At 39.8% G+C, this 18456-nt stretch overlaps 1 protein-coding gene across 9 annotated transcripts in view; it reads right to left on the bottom strand.

Annotated features, from left to right (window-relative positions):
• Positions 1 to 18456, bottom strand: part of TANK (TRAF family member associated NFKB activator) — a 48462-nt gene that overhangs the window by 16267 nt on the left and 13739 nt on the right. For 5 of the 9 annotated variants that reach the window (XM_070731633.1, XM_070731631.1, XM_070731632.1 and 2 more), the window contains 4 exons: positions 14468 to 14626; positions 10089 to 10197; positions 4656 to 4786; positions 3470 to 3535 (listed from right to left, as the gene is read on the bottom strand). In XM_070731633.1, the coding sequence (XP_070587734.1) occupies positions 3470 to 3535; positions 4656 to 4786; positions 10089 to 10197; positions 14468 to 14566 (405 nt within the window). In that variant the 5' untranslated portion in view covers positions 14567 to 14626. The remainder of the gene's footprint in view (positions 1 to 3469; positions 3536 to 4655; positions 4787 to 10088; positions 10198 to 14467; positions 14627 to 18456) is intronic. The other 4 variants (XM_070731639.1, XM_070731638.1, XM_070731635.1 and 1 more) reach the window with 1 other exon arrangement.

The following is an 18456-nucleotide window of genomic DNA, read 5'->3' as shown; positions in this document are numbered from 1 at the left end:
TTGAGTTTGAGCCTGTTAGCGCCCATCCAGACCCTAACAACCTCCAGACACCGGCACATCACTTCCACTGCTTCACCGATTGGACACAGGGTGGAGATGTATAATTGGGTGTCATCAGCATACTGATGACAACTCACCCCGTGCCCTCGGATGATCTCAACCAATGGTTTCATGTAGATATTAAACAGCAGGGGGGAGAGGACCGACCCCTGAAGAACCCCACAAGGGAAGGACCTGGGAGTTGACCTCTGACCCTCCCACTAATACCCTCCCAATGGACAGACTGCTTTGGTATGTCCAATTCTTGGAGGTTAGCTCCACCCACTATGGAGAAGGGGCATTGGTCTTACCTGATACACCTCTTCTCGTAGAGTAGAGAAGTCCAGACTAGGATTGGAGTGAGCTCCACCCTACAAGAAGAGGTGTATCAGGAAAGACCAATGCCCATAGTAGATGGAGCTAACCTCCAATCCTGCCCAAAGTTAGTTTGGTCTGGACTTCAGGACATCAAATTGTTATCTTCTACTTTGTTTGACTTTGGGAGCTACACGCTGAGTCATCAAAGAGGGGGAATTGAGGCAGGAGGATGAAGATATACAATTTTTCCGACTCAGTCCTCATTGGCTGAAGGGACGGTATCATCCCATTCTTAGAGGTTAGCTCCAGCCTAGGAGAAGAGGCATAAAGGAACAATGCTACTTTTTCAAAATCTCCAGCTCTGATGGATGTGTGATATTTGCCAATTAACTATGAAGAGCAATAATTCAATGTAATCAAATTACATGTTGCATGCGTGTATTTTGAGAAATGGCAGTCCAGAATCAAAACTGGAAAACAGAGTCTCAGAAGTTGGAACATGGTGAAAATGATGAGTAGCTAAAGCCTTAGTTGGTTCCATCTGGTCAATCTGTTTAACTAGTGACAAGCAAAATGCCCAGAATACATTTGCTTTTGTTCACATTTTGAATGGGGAAAGAAGAAAAGTGCAGTCTTATTATCTTCTTAGTGGCTCATACATAAGATTTACTTCTGTATAGATAATTGGGTTGCCAAATGCTATTATAAAGGTAAGTAATTTCTCAAACTGAAAAGAGGGAAAACTGCTGCAGTGATGAAAGCTCACCGGTTACATTTTTAATTCCCCAGTTGAAATTTCCAAGATTTTATGTGTGACTGTATAGATGTAGAAATATTTATATATTTATGATTTTATTTTGATATAGCAAGCTGCTGAGAGTTGCCTTGCAGCGAGATAGGCGGCAAACAAATTTAATAAATATATAAATAACATTTAAAAAGGAAATAAGTAAATAAGGTGGATACCACCAGTATTTTAACCACTATTAAAAATATTGCCCGGTCATTCTCTGGGTTCTATATTTCATTCTTTTCTTTTTGTAAGCCACCTAGAAAACATTTGGTGCTATTAGCTGCCTGCATAAAATGTAAACAATAAAATAAATTTGTGGACATGTTTGATGGAAAGATTTTAGAAGGATGAAATCTATTTTTCTATTTCTGGATGGGTGGGAAAAGCTATTAGCACCACATTTTGCTCAGAGAGGAGCGAAGGAAGATGGTAATAAATAATAAGAGCGAAACAACAGAAGAAGAAACAAATGAAAGATGTGAAAAGTACTGAGACAGTGACAGGTTTCTAAAAACAGCAACAAGCAAGTTGACCTTTCTAAGTAATATATGATTTTTTAAAAAAAGAAAAAACGTTTTAAACATAACAGGAAGCAATACAATGGAATGAGGGCTTTCTAATCCCAAACTTCACACGATAAACTGAAGGAAATCAGAATGGACCTGGAGAAGGTGCATAACTACATCTATTTATGAGACAGAGAATATTTGAACCTAACTTTTATTGATAAAAATAAATCCTAAATCACAAAACAACTAAAAGCACATTAAAAATGCTTAAAGCAGAGATTGACAGTCTATAACTCCCAATGTTATTTTGTCTCTGGTCTTGTTCCTGAAGCTCATTTATGAACTTCTGAAGGGTCCTAAATCTTTGATTTTCAAAGTGAAAATAATGCTGGAAGAATTAAAAAAAATTATAACAGTCACAAAACAAGGTTAACATTTATTCAGTTAACTTGCTCTTTGCCTCCTGGAATTCCATCATTCTAGATTTGCAGTAGTCTTCATTCTTTTGCTGCTGTTTCTTAAGTTTGGAACTGCTTTATAGAATTATCTCTGTTGGGCTATGTTATCTTCCTATCTCCTTCAAACCTTTAGACACGGCCCAGGAAGTGGAGTGAATCCTTGGAAGTAAAGGTAATCCTAGGTCATTTGTTTCCTCTCTCTTTTGTTGTTTCTGTAGTATAAAATTTTAGACTGAAGTCTTCTCATTACATGAGATTGAAAAAGGACTTCATTGACCCTGGCAAATAGTTGAGGGGACACCAGGAAATTCCCAGCTGTAGGCTCTATTGGGAACTTAAATAAAGAAACAATTCCATGCCCACCCCCCCACCCCCAAAAACCTTGAAACCTCCAATCACAAATTACTTCTGTAGTGTTGCTTACACAGCTATACCTCCCTGGAGTTACCATGAGAAGAGTGTGATGTGAAGGAGATTTAATGTTTTATGTAAACAAATAACAGCATCACACTTATTCAAGAGAACACGGGAGAATCAAGCATGAATGTAACAATGGAGAAAAAGAAGTAAAAATAGGAATAATTATTTTCCTATTATTGGCTTGTAGCCTTAAATTTCACATGTGAGAGGAGTCCAATTCAAATTACATAGCCACACCAACAAAACCAAGTGCACACTCAATAGGAATCCTCACTATTACCATTGGGTGAGTGGGACTAAGACCTTGGCAGTTGCTTTCACAATTTAAGGTTAGGTGCATAGCAGGGAAAGCACTTAATTTTTTCTGACTTTCACCCTGCTCTTCCTGTATGTTTCTCAATAGACCTATTCCTTTTCTGATTTGGAGGTGACCTGAAGTCTCCAAGGAGTGCCCTCCAAGTACTTTTTTTAAAAAAGCACGTTGCTGCCTCTTTTACTGAGGTTTAATTTTTCATCTGGCTTGTGTTTAGATAAAACAGGAAATATCTCTTCCGTCCTGAGTTTCAAGTACAATGAACCCCCTCTCCTTTTGATGTATACTGAAAATAATAGTACATTGTTTTAAAAACAATAATGATATTTGTACTTCATATAACATTTGAATTTCAAAGCGCTGGCCATCTTTTATTTTTCCAATTTGTGTGACCCTCTTCTAAAGTAGGTTAGTGTTACCACAAGAACTGAAGCTGAGGAAAGGAAGCTTGATTAAGGTTACTTTGTGAACACAATATTAGTTGGACATCTGCATGTTCCCACAATGCAAACGTTGCTTAAACATAAGTAAGCAAATATACTGAGGATATTTTTGTAGGGGGAATCATGATTGCTATATCCATATTTGCAGTGTGTAAATATAGGTACTATGTTGTTACCAGAGGAATGTAATTTTTCTTTTTGTTTCCAATTCCAAATTTCTGAAGCAGAAATTGCAAAGCTTGCTTAAAGAGAAAGGAGAAAAGAGAGAATGAGAGAGATTCTGAAATTAGATTTCTCCAACATAATTATCAAGTGTCACTAATTTGACAAAATAGGTATTCTTTATTAACAAATTAACACATATGATTAAAATATGCTTAGTTGACAGAAATACAAGTCCCTAGCTCATTATCTGCAAGCTAAAAAAATAAGCTTTCAGAAAAGAGTTTGATATTAGGAATGGAGAAAAGCTGCCTTAATCCACATCAGAAGATTCATTTAGCCAAGTACTAATTTTTTTTGAGCTCTGCAATATTCCAGATTTTCCCCCATTACCTACTAATTCTCTTATGTCAGCTAGGGATGGTAAAAATTGGCCAAAACCCCAAGCTAGCACTACATATAAACCACATATTATTTCATTGAGGTAAGATCCTATTTATTGTTTAGTGCAGTATTTTCCAACCTTGGCCAGTTGAAGATATCTGGACTTCAACTCCCAGAATTCCCCAGCCAGCAAATGCTGGCTGGGGAATTCTGGGAGTTGAAGTCCAGATATCTTCAACTGGCCAAGGTTGGGAAACACTGGTTTAGTGCAAACAGACTTGGGGAACCTTCTATGCTTCATAATCAAGACAAAAAGCAAAAGAACTGTAAATACTACTGGAGACAACCTGCAGGCCTCCAGCTATCTGCTCAACTAGAATTCTTAGCATCCATTACCATTTGACATGATGGCTAAGGCTGCTGGAAATAATAATTCAGGAGCACCAGAAAACTCTTTGTCACTAGTCTACTATGACCAATACGTCACAAAGGAGAGAATCAAAGCTTTCCATTTTTAATTGGACCCTATGTTGTAGTGACTCTTAATTCTGGATAGTTGAAGAGTGTCAAATGATTTTAAGCAGGCCTGTCCATGTAGCTTATCTACATTTTGAGAAGCTTTGAGAAGCAACAACATGCTGCAATGGATCAAAAACAGGTGAATTATTTCCTCTGAGGGACAGTTGCAGGAGAGGTGATGTATTCAAATTCATTCCATTAAATGGGCTTTTCCCCGAGAGTAATATTCCCTTAGAAGTTATATTTTTCTCTTTCAAACTTTTAGAGCCACCATATATCTTAAAGAAAGAATCCTACCCTCAAAAGCTTTTCCCTTTGCACTGCCAATTTCAGCTTTTCTTGGAGCTGATCAAAATCTGAGTTCAACAAGGTACCATTTCTTCTCATTTCATTGTCTTCATGGATTGGAACTTGACTTTGTGCGTTGACTACAAAAGAAAATATTGTTTTGAATTAAAATATTTAGATGGGTGTGAAGAAAAACGTAGAATACATTAGGGTTTTGTTTCACATATAAATTCCAATTTGAATTTAAAAAATACAACGCATAAAATTTCCTATTCCACCATCACAGATAAAATAAAATACACGTTCTAAATAAAACTCTTTTTCATAGATATACAAAAGAAAACTATAAAAAGATTTTTAAAATAGCATTTTATTGTTATTTAATGATACTGCAAAATGATGCAAAGTCTGTTAATTAAATCAAATTATACAATAACAATAAGCAACACAATGCAACTTAAACAGTTACACATTTCTGGCTAAAAGTTATGATGAATCAAAGCTTATTTCTTTAGAGGTATACTTAATCCAATTTGGAGTTCTGAAAGAGGGGTCAGTGACTAAACTGAAGGGTTCTTTCTGAGTAAGTAGAGAGCTTTCTATCTTTCTCCCAAGAACCTTATCTTAATCATTTGCTGCTTCACAAATGCTGGAGATGTTGGGCAGAGTTCTTACTTTAAATACTGGCTTTCAGCTGCTCTTTCAAGTGAACATCTAGGAAAGAGCATCCCTTGAAATCAAGCTTACAATCTACTGGAATGTCTCAGAATGTTTGCATCTAACTTATATCTCTATTCTATAAAATACCACATCTATTTTTTTTAAACTGTCATAATATATTAAAATCTATGTCAGTGTACATAGCACGACATGGACACAGAATGCATGTGTGTGTACACCTACTCCCTCCAAATAGGGTATTTGATTGTTGCATAAAATGGATAATTAAATGAGATAATCTAGGAACAGAATAATGCCATATGACTGAGCATTCCACTGGAAGGACCATTCTCGAACATCTAGTTCAGTGATGGTGAAACTTTTTGTCACCGTGTGCCAAAGGTATGCACGCACACACACACCAGCACTCCCACATGCCAGCACACATAATGCAATGCATGTGCCTCGCGCCGTACATGCCCCCAAACGATGCATGCGCCCCACACTGCACATGCACACATCCACTGCAAATGCACCCCTGCACCTCATTTCGGATCAATGTTTGCCACCGCAAATGGCCTGCCTTCTCCTCCTCCTCCCAGCCTTGCACTCTGGGCAGCAGCTAACCAGCAAACCAACAGGACCATGGAGGAGCGAGCGCCCAGCCTCCTGCGTCCGTTGGGCCACATTTGGACTAATACTACGCTCTGCGCATGAGCGGGCACAGTCCAACCTGCCCCGCTTGGGAACCGCAAGCTGGCTGGCCCCGCTCAGCCTGTCTCCACTCAGACGCTGCTATTTAGGTACTTTTACCCTCTGTGCATGAACATAATGGTTTGCGCATGCGCAGAAAGAACCTAAATGGCTGGGGTTGAAGCCTGGCACGGCCATCGCCACTGCCTTCCTGACCACTGGCAGGCACGCTCGAAGCATACGCAAACACAGGCAGCCGGTGAGGGTGGGGTGGTGGCTGCCTGCAGAGATGACCCTGGCCATGGTCAAAGCGGGGCTCAGATACTCCTCTTTGCTCGCTCCACTAGCCACGCGGGTTCCTTGGGCTGCTTGTCTCCGGCATTTCTCCTGTGCAGCCCCATTGGCCACCCAGCCAGCAAATGCTGCCTCGTGCACCTGAGCGGGCTGGTCGCTCTTCCCCACCCCACCTCAGAAGAGCAGCAGCAGCTGAAGGGAGAAGAGCAAGAGCGACCGGCTAGCTCAGGATCATCTGTGCAGTCAGCCCCCACCACCACCCCGCCCTTGCCCGCTGCTCGTCCACTGGTGCTCCTGACCACCTGGGGCTGTGCATGAAGCTCACACGGGCAGGGAGGGAAGGAGGAAGGAAGCCCAGCTTACCTTGCTCTGCTCCCTTAGGAAGAGACTGCTGGAATCCCCTCTCCGCCTCTTTTGGCACATGCATGAGTACCATAAACCAGATCAGGTGGCATGCGCACACTGAAGACAGGAAGATCAACTTCCTGGAGGGCGCATGTACAATGGGCAGCTGCTCTTCTGGTTTCTGGCATGCCCATGCACATGAAAACCAGCTGGCCAGCACTCTGGAGCCCAGAAGAGCAAGGGGCAACGGCTCTGTGTGTCATTTCCGGCACGTGTGCCATAGATTCGCCATCACGGATCTAGTTCTACTCACTGTTCATTACAGGAAGCCATTAAATTACTCCTGCTCTATTTGAAAACCTCCACTGTGAGAATCTATTACTGTCCTAGATAATTCCTTTTCTTACTGTCAGGAAAGTCATTATAACGCAGGTGTCAAAGTTTAAGTTTAATCAGATTTGTATGCTGCCCCTCTCCGCAGACTCGGGGCGGCTCACTGCAATAACAATACAATGTAAAACAAATCTAATATTTAAGTTAATTTAAAAAACACCACAAATTAAAACCAATCATACATACTAGTAATGGTGGTATGCAGCCATCATGTGATGTTTTGCAATGTTTTTCCCCTTGGGGTGGGCGTGGACTGCATGTCATGCATCCAGCCTGTGGGCTGCCAGACACCCCTGCCTTATAATGTTTTTTTCATTTCAGTCCAGCGATCCTTGGCTCGCCTTCCCTTTTTACAGAAAATTAGTCTGCACCTTCTTGCAGGTAATATAAATAGCCTACTTCTTTTGCAAGAGAAAACACTTTTCCATTTCCCTATTAAAATACCCAAAGCTTTTATTTTTCCTTATTATTTTCTCATTAAAACGAATTATTTCCTTATTTTGTCTAAGCTTTATTTTTTAGTTTTTTTTCACTTCCCTTTTCACTCTATCTTCCATTCTGTCTCGCAATCCCTTTGGCATCTGCAACCAGAACTAAATAGGACTTTTCAGAACATGCTCTCACATACAGTACTATAGATATAAAGGGATGGCGTTTCAAGGAGAAAACCTGTTCAATCTATCACCACCAGAAGAGCTGTGGTAGAGTGCAGTGGTTAGAATGCAGTATTGCAGGCTAACTCTCTCTACAGCCAGGAGTTTGGTCCTGATCGGCTCAAGGTTGACTCAGCCTTCCATCCTTCCGAGGTCAGTAAAATAAGGGGCCAGAACAACATGCTGACATTTGTAAACCACTCAGTTGCTATGGAGTGGTATACAAGTCTTAAATTCTATTGTTAGAAGACAGTTCAAGAAGGCAGCTACTTGAGAAAGGAGATGTTGCTTCTTGTATAGCACAATGAAATGAGAATTTCAGGCATGGGGGACATCAGGGATGGCCTTATTGTCCATTGGCTCAGTTTGCCACTTGAAGTGGTGGCTCTCCTTTAGCTAAAGGTAGAGCTAGTCCAGACAAGCTACAGTCATTTATTGTCAGTAAGTCAACAGCTCTATCCTAGATAGCACATCTGGCTTTACAGAAGAAAGTAGTCAAAAAGACATTAGATGTCAGTTCTGTTTCATGTTTTACAAATACTGTTCAGATTATCTTAAGTGTAAAATATACCAGTTTAAAAAAACCCACATTAAGTCATAGCCAACCACAATTGGCTCCATGTCCACATTACACTAAAACACAAGGATAAGCTCTTACACAACTCTAAGTCAAAATCAAAAATCAAACAAACCACATAAGGACTTAGTGAATCTCGGACAGAGACTTCATATAGATTACTTAAATATGAATCCTATTTCTTTAGCTGTTATCCGTAGCTTCCACAGTTAAACTTTTACATTTTTAAAATGCTTTCCAGTAGTCAGAGCATAAAGCATTTTTAAAATTCTTTCCAGTAGTTGTCATTGGTGTATATGCTCAGAGTACATAAAAGAAAATATACATTTGTCAAGAATCATGAGGTAGAACACTTAATTATTGTCATAGGGTACAAATAAGCAACCAGAAAACAATCAATATTAATATAAATCATAAGGACACAAGCAACGTGTTACAGTCATACTATATTTAAATTTCAATGCAACATATTAGCAATGAGCCGGTATGAGTAAAATGAGGACCCAGATTGTTGGGGGCAATATGCTGATTCTGTAAAGCAGTTAGAGAGGACTGTAAAAGCAGTATGAAGCAGTATATAAGACTAAATGCTATTGCTAATTTTAAAGGGAAAGATCCAAAAAAGTGATCAGGCTGCAAAGTTGAATACTTTCAAGATTGGATGGATGAAAGGTGCTAGCTGGAGGAAATGGAAATAAAGTCCAGAATGAACTACCAAAAATATTCTTGATACACTTGCAGAGTTTTCTTTTACTTCCTCCATAGTTAGGATTTCACTAGATAACCCATGACTCCTTGGATCATCCTTTCAGATATTATTTCCCTGCCAGATTCTTCAATGCCTTCAACAATTTACTGACTCCAGTGGAAAATTTGGAACACATTCGTAAATGTATCTGCCTTGAAAACAGCTCACACTGAGCTGTTTAGCCCAATCGAACATCAGCACGGGGAATTCCCAAAGCTGCTTTTTTCAAGAGGCAACTGGACTTCCTTGTTTTTCTTTGAAGACATTTCCTCTTCCAAAAAACTTCTTCAGCTCTGACTGGATGGTGGGGAATGGAAGGATTTATATTCCTTTCAGGCAGCTGGTCATTTGCACTTTTAGAGTCCTTGAGGCTACTTGGGAGTTTCTTCTGTGTCCTCAGATCTGAGTAGTGAAAATGGGTGTGGTACCTTCTTGGAACTGCTGAAAGTACTGTTTTGTGGAGCTATGCTTTCTGCAGGATGTTTTCCACCCTGTTTTCTACTCACTGTTGAACACAGGCACAGGCTATTGGGGATGGGTTTGTGTTGTTTGCATCTCAAACTGAAGCACAAATGGTTCCTGCTGTCCGTAATTATTATGGAAATTTATTCATACTCTTGCACCATGTCTATGGTCATCCAAGTCACCCAAAAGTTTATGTCATGTTTTAAAAATTTGCCAAATTTTAATTCCATGGGAGTTATGGGTCCTGGAGTTTGAACATATTCTGTAAGTGATATTTGAAGTATCTTGGTTGAAAATGCTTTGCCCTTTGGCACATAACTTTACTCATTCCAATTCCTTGTTCAATATTCATACATCAACCTTTTATGCTATAAAATGGTGAGCAGAAATTGTTTCTGTAATACAATTCTGCATGGAGACAAATCAGGTTATAAGAGACTGCCTGTTTTTTTTAAAAGTTTTTAATGTAGATATTTCCAGTATAAGAGATTCATGTGAAAATAACTAGAGTCCCGTGACATCATACATACAATATAGACACACAAACATATAGATACGCAAGGATGACACAAACAGGAAGATAGTCAATAAAATGCAGGTTGAAAACTACCTACCTCTGTTGGCAGTCATAGAAGCCAACTGTGATTGGAGTTTTGCAACAAAGCTCATTAGTAATTCATTTTTTTCCTGCTGTTCAAGTATCTGCTTCTCATAACTCTCTGTCTGTAACGATAGTGTAATTGGAAGCAATCATTTTATGTTGATGAATAGATTTTACCCCAGACAGGTCCAAAGATTGGCTATGCCATGGCATTAGTGCTTAGATTTACTGCCTCAAACTCTAAATACCCTAGTTTGATTTTATACTCAAGGAGCTAGAAATGTTTACGTGTTTCCATTCTGTTTATTTATTGTATTCTCATTTGCTTGTTGTTCTGAGGAACCAGGGTGGAATATAAGACTTTGTTTACACCCAACCCCACAATATACTTCACAACAATAAAGGCAGGTGTGGCTGCAAAATAGTGACTTGTCAAAACACCAATATCATAACGATGGCTCTACTCAAGTTTATCTAGTATCCTGTATTGTACTGCCATTTTAATAGAAATTGATTTTTTCCACTTTTGACAAGACCATTATGGACAAGAAAACAATTAGATTTCTGGCACAGACAGATGAGCTGAATAATAGCAGTCACAATTTCATTTTTTGTCTCATTCTTCCACTCCTGAAAACCATAGCTTTCAGCAGGCAACGGAAAGGGCGCAACTATCTCAAAACACAGTAAGAGATCAGTGTCAAGGTTTCAGGCAGCATCCAAACTAAATCAGAGTCCGAGTCAAAGTACTCCTCAAAGTTCCAATTTATTGCCGGAGCCAACCTGGCACCCACAATGAGAAACCTGGACCTGATTCCCCACCTAGTTAAAAGTTCACATCCCTTCTCTCCCATCCACAAACGTGTCACGTTGCCCACTCAGATTGTGCCAGCGTGGCAAGTCTTTCCTCCACTTCCGCCCAGGTGGGTGGGCATAGGATGGCCTTGAACCATTCAAAAGAATGCTTTGTGGCTGCATTGGTTCCCTCATGAAAATCACCCCTCCCAAATTCCCATCAGGCCTTCTATAGATAGTGGGGCAAGCCGTTAATTTATCACCAACCTCTGCACCAGCTTGACACTCAGCAGATAGCAATAGCTGTATTATAAGCCCATTAAAAGGCAAAAGGGTCAGTATATTGGAGCAGCCTGGATGACCTCAGGAAGCAGAAGGAAGAGAAAAAGTCATTAAGACCCAAATCAAAAATGTACAACAGCAATGTCTTGTCAACACTTCTGTACAGAGCACACTCATGACAGCTAAAACAGACAGAAGAAAAGATGCTTTTGACAGCCAGCGTGCACAAGTGATTCTTTTAGAGTCAGATGGCAGCAACAAGTTAGTAACTACAAGATATACTTGACAACCAAATATCCATCTGTATTGAGTACCATCTGGCCATGATGACTCCGGCTTCTACGCATTTGACACAGCTTTGATCTGCAGAGTCTAGCAAAACAAGTGGCCAACCAGAATCCTTCATCAGCCATAAGCTGACAGATGCTCCAACCAGTCCCTGAGACCATAGAGTAAAAAGGAAGAAGGTCACCGGAACAAAAGCCTCTTCTTTTAAGTCATCCCAAGTTAAAGAGGAGACACTCCTAAATTGACAAACTTTAAGCAACTGCCTTATACTTTGCCCTTGGGAATTTAAGGAGAGAAAACTTCAAATCAATGAACTAATTAAGAGAGAATATAAATGGCATTTGACATACACACACACACACACACACACTTATTTTGTTAATGTATTAAATGATAATCAGGATATCAGAGAGGCACAGATGCATATAGCATAGGGACAGATTTTGTCCTTTGCATTGGTGAGACCAGTGAACTGAGGTCTGTCAAATTGTTTATTGTACCATTTAGAAGTCCTTCATTCAGACTAAGAAAAAGAACCACTTGACTGTTCAGTAAACAAACTTCTCTAGGCAAAAGCTTTGCCTGGAAAATGTTTACAAATAATGAAAACAGTCAGCAATAAATTAAAAAGTTATCAAGTGAGATGGATAACCAGTGGATAGATCATTGCCTGAATACTTCTTAGATCTCCTCAAATAGAAGGAAGACAAACCTGAGTTCTATGGTGTTTCAATTGAAATAAAAAGTGAAAATCCAGAAGGGTGTGAGCAACAGCACAAAAGCTTCCTGCATAGCTGTAGAACTATAGATGAGACTGATCTACAGCCAACCCAATAAGGGACAGTACAGGTGTTTAGCGACCACAGTTGCGACTGACAACTCGGTCGGGAAGTGAAGGGATTGCTATGAAACTATGTGTTTGTGACCTTACTTCAGCTTTCCTATAATTTATTATTGGGTTTTGTTTGATGGTTTTTATATAAAGATGCCAACAATTGAATTAAGGAGCCTTCTACATGCAAAACTACTGAGCTATAGTATATTATACTACATTCCATGGATTGAAATAGGTTGAGAAACACCGCATTAGACTATATTTTAAAATTTCACACTACTTTATAGTTTATTTCATCTTTATCTTCTGTAATACAAAGCACCCCAAAAAAAATCACATGCTGTTTCCTCATGCAAATGTGGGAGACCTCTTTCCTTACTATCAAGCTCCTGACTATCTGTCTCCTTGCTAGCACAGTATCCTTTGACAAAGGCAACTGGTGATACCTGTCAAAACTGCCTAAGAGTTAAGAGAAAGGCAAACTATCCTTCATGTTACAAAATTCAATTTTATAAGCAGACAAACAGTACCACTGACCCCCTCAGAGAGGGTTCGCAACTTGGGCGTCCTCCTCAATCCACAGCTGACATTGGAACATCATCTTTCAGCTGTGGCGAGGAAGGCGTTTGCGCAGGTTCGCCTGGTGCAACAATTGCAGCCTTATTTGGACACGGAGTCATTGCTCACAGTCAATCATGCCCTCATCACCTCGAGGTTCAATTACTGCAACACTCTCTACATGGGGCTACCTTTGAAAAGTGTTCGGAAACTTCAGATCGTGCAGAACGCGGCCGCGAGAGCCATCGTGGGGCTCCCCAGATTCGCCCACGTTTCTACAACACTCCATGGCCTGCATTTGCTGCCGATCAGTTTCCGGTCACAATTCAAAGTGTTGGTTATGACCTTTAAAGCCCTACATGGCATTGGACCAGAGTACCACCGGAACCGCCTGCTACCGCATGAATCCCAGCAACCGATAAGGTCCCACAGAGTTGGCCTTCCCTGGGTCCCGTCGACTAAACAATGTCGTCTGGCGGGCCGCAGGGGAAGAGCCTTCTCTGTGGCGGCCCTGGCCCTCTGGAATCAACTCCCCCCGGAGATTAGAACTGCCCCCACCCTCCTTGTCTTTCATAAACTACTCAAGACCCACCTATACCGCCAGGCAAGGGGGAGTTGAGACACCTTTACCCCAGGTTCTTTATATTTTATGTTTGGTATGTACGTGTTGTTTGGTTTTTAAATATGATAGGGTTTTATATGCTTCTTTTTTAATATTAGATTTGTTTCGCTATAATATTGTTTTTTATTATTGTTGTGAGCCGCCCCGAGTCTTCGGAGAGGGGCGGCATACAAATCTAATAAATTATTATTATTATTATTATTATTATTATTATTATATTTAACTTGGCACATCTTCATACCTATGATTTATTTATTTATTGGATTTGTATGCCACCCCTCTCCATGGACTTGGGGCGGCTCACAACATATCAATAGAAAATACAATATATAAATACATGAAAATCCAATTAACATAAATAGTTAGTTTAAAATTCTAAAAAAGTAAACATTTAAAAATTATTCAGTCAAGTACACACTACAACCACTCTATAGATTCAATGGCCAGAGGCTGGGGTCTGGTGGCATAAATAAGTTTTCAGATTTTTACGAAAGGCCCAGGAGGGTGGGGGCAGTATGAAACTCCAGGGGGAGCTGATTCCAGAGGGCCGGGTCCCCACAGATAAGGCTCTTCCCTAGTCCCCGCCAAACAACATTGTCTAATTGACGGGACCCGGAGAAGGCCGATTGCATGATTTTGGCTGATAATCAACAGCATCATTGAACTACACAATATTTCAGGGATAAAATCCATTTTTAAAAAACTACCGGTTCTGTGGGCGTGGCTTTGTGGGCCTGGCAGGGGAACGATATTGAAAAATCTCCATTCCTACCCCACATTAGGACCAGAGGTGGTATTTGCTGGTTCTCCAAACTACTCAAAATTTCCGCTACTGGTTCTTCAGAACTTTGGAGAGGGGCGGCATACAAATCTAATAAATTGAATTGAATTGAATTGAATTTCACCTCTACAATATTTCTGTTGTGTGGGAAAGGTGAGTTGGCCTTTCTTTCAGAAGCAATTGTAAAGGAAATCTGAACTTGTAGGGTTAGATACTAAAAACATAACGTACCTTTTGCTTCAGTTCTTTTCTAGCAAAATCTCTCTCCATACACGCCTGTCGAAATGCTTCATATGCCTTATTAAGCTGCTCTGCAATGTTTTTATCCATACTTCCCAGCAATATTTCATCACTGAAGAGATTATGAATGCAGCAGATCTGGTTAAATCACTATTAAAAAAAGAAAAATATTATTACATTATTTATTCAGAATCTATGCAGGCTAGCTCAACTCTTAAGAGTTCAATTCTGAGCATCTCGAGGTTGATTCAGCCTTCCATTCTTCTGAGGTCAGCAAAATGAGGACTCAGATTGTTGGGGGTAATATGCTGACTCTGTAAACCACGCAGAGCAGGCTATAAAGCATTGTGAAGTGCTATATAAGTCTAAGTTCTATTGCTAGGTTCTAGTGCTAACCCACTAAAACAGTCCAAAAGGCAGTAACATTCCCCCCTTGTCCAATCATCCCTGCTTCCCTCCAGAAAGAAATAAAAAAGCTACAAAGCCATCTATATTATTTGTTAACCTGTATTTCCTTATTGTGTAAGAATGCTCTCTGTGCCTGCTTACAGAAGCAATGGTGCTGTCCCTGTTTTGCTGCTAGGAGTTAGCAGGAAGTGATGGATGTGTGTATGCAGGTGAGACTGGCCACTCAGGTGAACATCAGCTTGCACTGCATCATGGGACTTTCCAGATGAGTGAAGGGGAGATCCTAGTAATGTGGGATCAGGTGGGTGGAGCTGTGGCAACGCCTCTGCTATTGCCATATGGCTTTGGCCCCTCATTCTCCAGTGAGAAAAGGGGCTAGAAGAAGCTACTAGTGCATTGCTGAGAATGAGATATCCCATGGTGATGAGAGAAAGAAAAAAAAGAGAGTTTGCAATGGAAGGAATGTGTGAGAAGCCCTGGGAGGGTAGCTAGGAATATCAAAATACTGCACAATTGGAGACCCCATGGTGGTTATGGGGCCACGGAAAGGAATGAGTGAAGGTTCGTAAGGGAAGGAATTATGGGCTATAGCAGAAGAGACCCTTGAGTCCAATGGAGGAGATAGTATGAGAAAGAAGGTGACTCTGCCTTAATTACGCTAAGTATAAACTGAGTTGGAGAACTGCTTTGGCAGGCTTTTATGATTTAGTTACATTATCCTACAACCAATAAAGTTATTTCCAGGTTCTTTTTTCCTGAGCTTGCCATCCTCACAGGGCTGGACAGTCTTCGGAGAGGGGCGGCATACAAATCTAATAAATTGAATTGAAATTGAATTGAATTGGACAGGTTGTTAGGGAATGGGAGCATCCATGGGCAGCTTACAGGCATCACAGCCTGAAATAATGGCAGCCATGCATACACTGGGTATCATGGGAGGGACAGAAATACTGCCACTGGCCAGGAGGCAGGGAGGGAGGGAGGGAGGGAGGGAGGGAAGGAAGGAAGGAAGGAAGGAAGGAAGGAAGGAAGGAAGGAAGGAAGGCAGGCACAGAGGAAGGAAGGCCACTGGCCTGGAGAGAGGGAAGGCAAGCAGTCAGAGAGCCGCAGGTAAAACCTTGCCAAAACACGGGCACACCTGCGACTCCATGCGCAATTTTGCTACCTCCACAGGTGCAGCAGCAAAATCGCGCTGGCCCCGCAAGAACTTACAAGCGACGGCGGCGAGCTCAATTTAGTGTTCCGGCTCATAGTCCACCACTGGTCCATGGCCTGGGTATTGGGGACTGCTAGTTTAAGCCATAAAAGTAAGTGTTTGAGCATAGTAGCTTGTGTGAATACAGCCATTTGTAGTTTATTTAAGAAAGCATAGGCAAACCCTGGCTTATGAACCAGGTCAGAGGGATGCAAGATTTGCAAGAGTTTGAATCCAGAATGTGCATGAATTGCAACATGTTGCCCTTTTCTGGAAAATAAAAATTAAAAAGCTTGATATGCATTCAGATCCTATACACACCACTGTACTTTTCTTTTAAAAAGCTGAAAAGTGATGAGGAAAAAAAGCATTAGTTACTGCTAGAGGGCTTATAGGAAGAGAGCAAGAAGAAAGGAAAAGCAGAGAATTTATCCCAAAGGAAAGGTCCATCTACACCAACAATTTGTTTTCTGATGGTGATTAGTAAGAGTTGACACTTGAAAAGTTATAAACAAAGGAAAAACCCAACATCAAATTGTCATAGGCACAGCATCCTTTGTCAGTCTTTAATGTTTACATCTAGCAATCTATATATAGACCATTTATTTATTAAAAATATTTTTTTCTTTTAAAAATGGTAGTAGTCACTAATGTAATTATACAGTTTAATTAAAAAAATCAATAAAAAGAGAATGTGACCTGATTAAAACTCTCTTCAACAATCCAATAAACGCTTAATAGAAACATCTCTATTAACAGAGAAAGAAATAGACCAACCTTGGAGACACATTTCAAGACTTGGGGAAAATCATTCAAAAGGTCTTTCTTAATTTTTCTCAGTAAGTGTGATTTAAAAAGTCAGTGAATGAAAAAAAAAACCTTTCCAAAAACCCTTAACATCTAGATAAATTAATAAGATGAAAAAACAGCATTTCAAGTTAATTTAATCCAAGTCACATATGCCTTAAAAGTTACAATGAGGGTACCTTATAAACAGACTGATAAATATTGAAACTGGGCTATCCAAGAAGCCATCTGTAATTTGCAACTTACAAAATCCTTTGCTATTACAATCGGCTGTCTTTTGAAATACTGAATTTTGAGACAATTTAACTAGCTAACTAAAGCAGTCAAATATAATGTCCCATTTAATAATACCCCATTACAATAAAACTATAATGGAATAAAAATTGTTAAAAATTGATGCGTTATTTTAAATCTAAATGATCAGTGGACAAAGCACTTAAGAGTATTTATCTATTAGCTAAGCTTGTTTGCAGCATGCTACTATGTGACAACACAATTAGTGTAAATATGTAAGGAAAATACTCAAGTTGTCACTAAAATTCTTTTAAAATATGAGACCATCTAATGCAATACCAGTAATGAAGGTTACCATGGACTGGAACAGTCCTTATTCCCTGTGTAGATCAAAATGTTGCACAATTCTCTTTAACCACATTTTTAAAGCTAGTTGAAAAACCAAAACCAATTATCTTTCCTCAGATTTCATACCAAACAAACAAGAACAGCTTCCAGAACATAATTAATTAAATGTGACAAATTTCTAATTTAAACAGAGTCAACTTTGGCACCAGCATTCTTTTGCTTCCCTATTTATCATTGAAGGAAAACCATTTTTTTAAGGAGCCCTTACTCACTCCTGCTCAGATCCTTTGCATTCATTTTAACTGAAACATAATGGTTTGTAAATTTTTAATAGTGCATTCCCAAACCAGTTAACTCATAAGCATAATCAAACTCAAGAAATCTACTGCAATTTGTAGGCTCAAGGTGGTCGCTTAAGAGATTTGAGTTTCCAGCTTTTAATCGCTTATATGAATAGATGCTTGATAGAACCTACTTTCAAACAAGCAACTTGATTTCAGGAAAAAATTATCCTACAATCTACAACTACTACACTGCAAAAACATATGGACTTCAAAACTTGACCAGGGCAAAGCAATAGATGCAATTTATATAGACCTCTGTATAGTCTTTGACTCAGTGGTTCATGATAAACTACTTCTGAAACTAAAATCCTATGGCATCCCTACATGACTGGATAACCACGTTCCTGTCAAACAGACTACAAGTGATCAAAATAGGGATTGCTCTATCTAATCCCTTTTCCGTTAACAGTGGTGTAGCCCAAGGCAGCATACTAGGACCAATATTCTTTATACTCTATCTAAATGACTTTTGCGATCACATTACAAGCAACTGTATTCTCTTCACTGATGATTTATAACTCTTCAATACCACTGACAACACTGCTACCCTCCAAAAAGATCTTGACTCTGTGTCAAAATGGTCAAACTAACCAGAGTGTACAAAACATTCGCCAGACCAATCCTTGAATGCAGGTCACCGGTCT

This window comes from Erythrolamprus reginae, chromosome 1 (assembly GCF_031021105.1).
Source record: "Erythrolamprus reginae isolate rEryReg1 chromosome 1, rEryReg1.hap1, whole genome shotgun sequence".
NCBI classification, from domain to species: Eukaryota; Metazoa; Chordata; class Lepidosauria; order Squamata; family Dipsadidae; genus Erythrolamprus; species Erythrolamprus reginae.
Note: the sequence above shows the minus strand (reverse complement) of the source record. Positions and strands in the feature narration are given on the sequence as shown.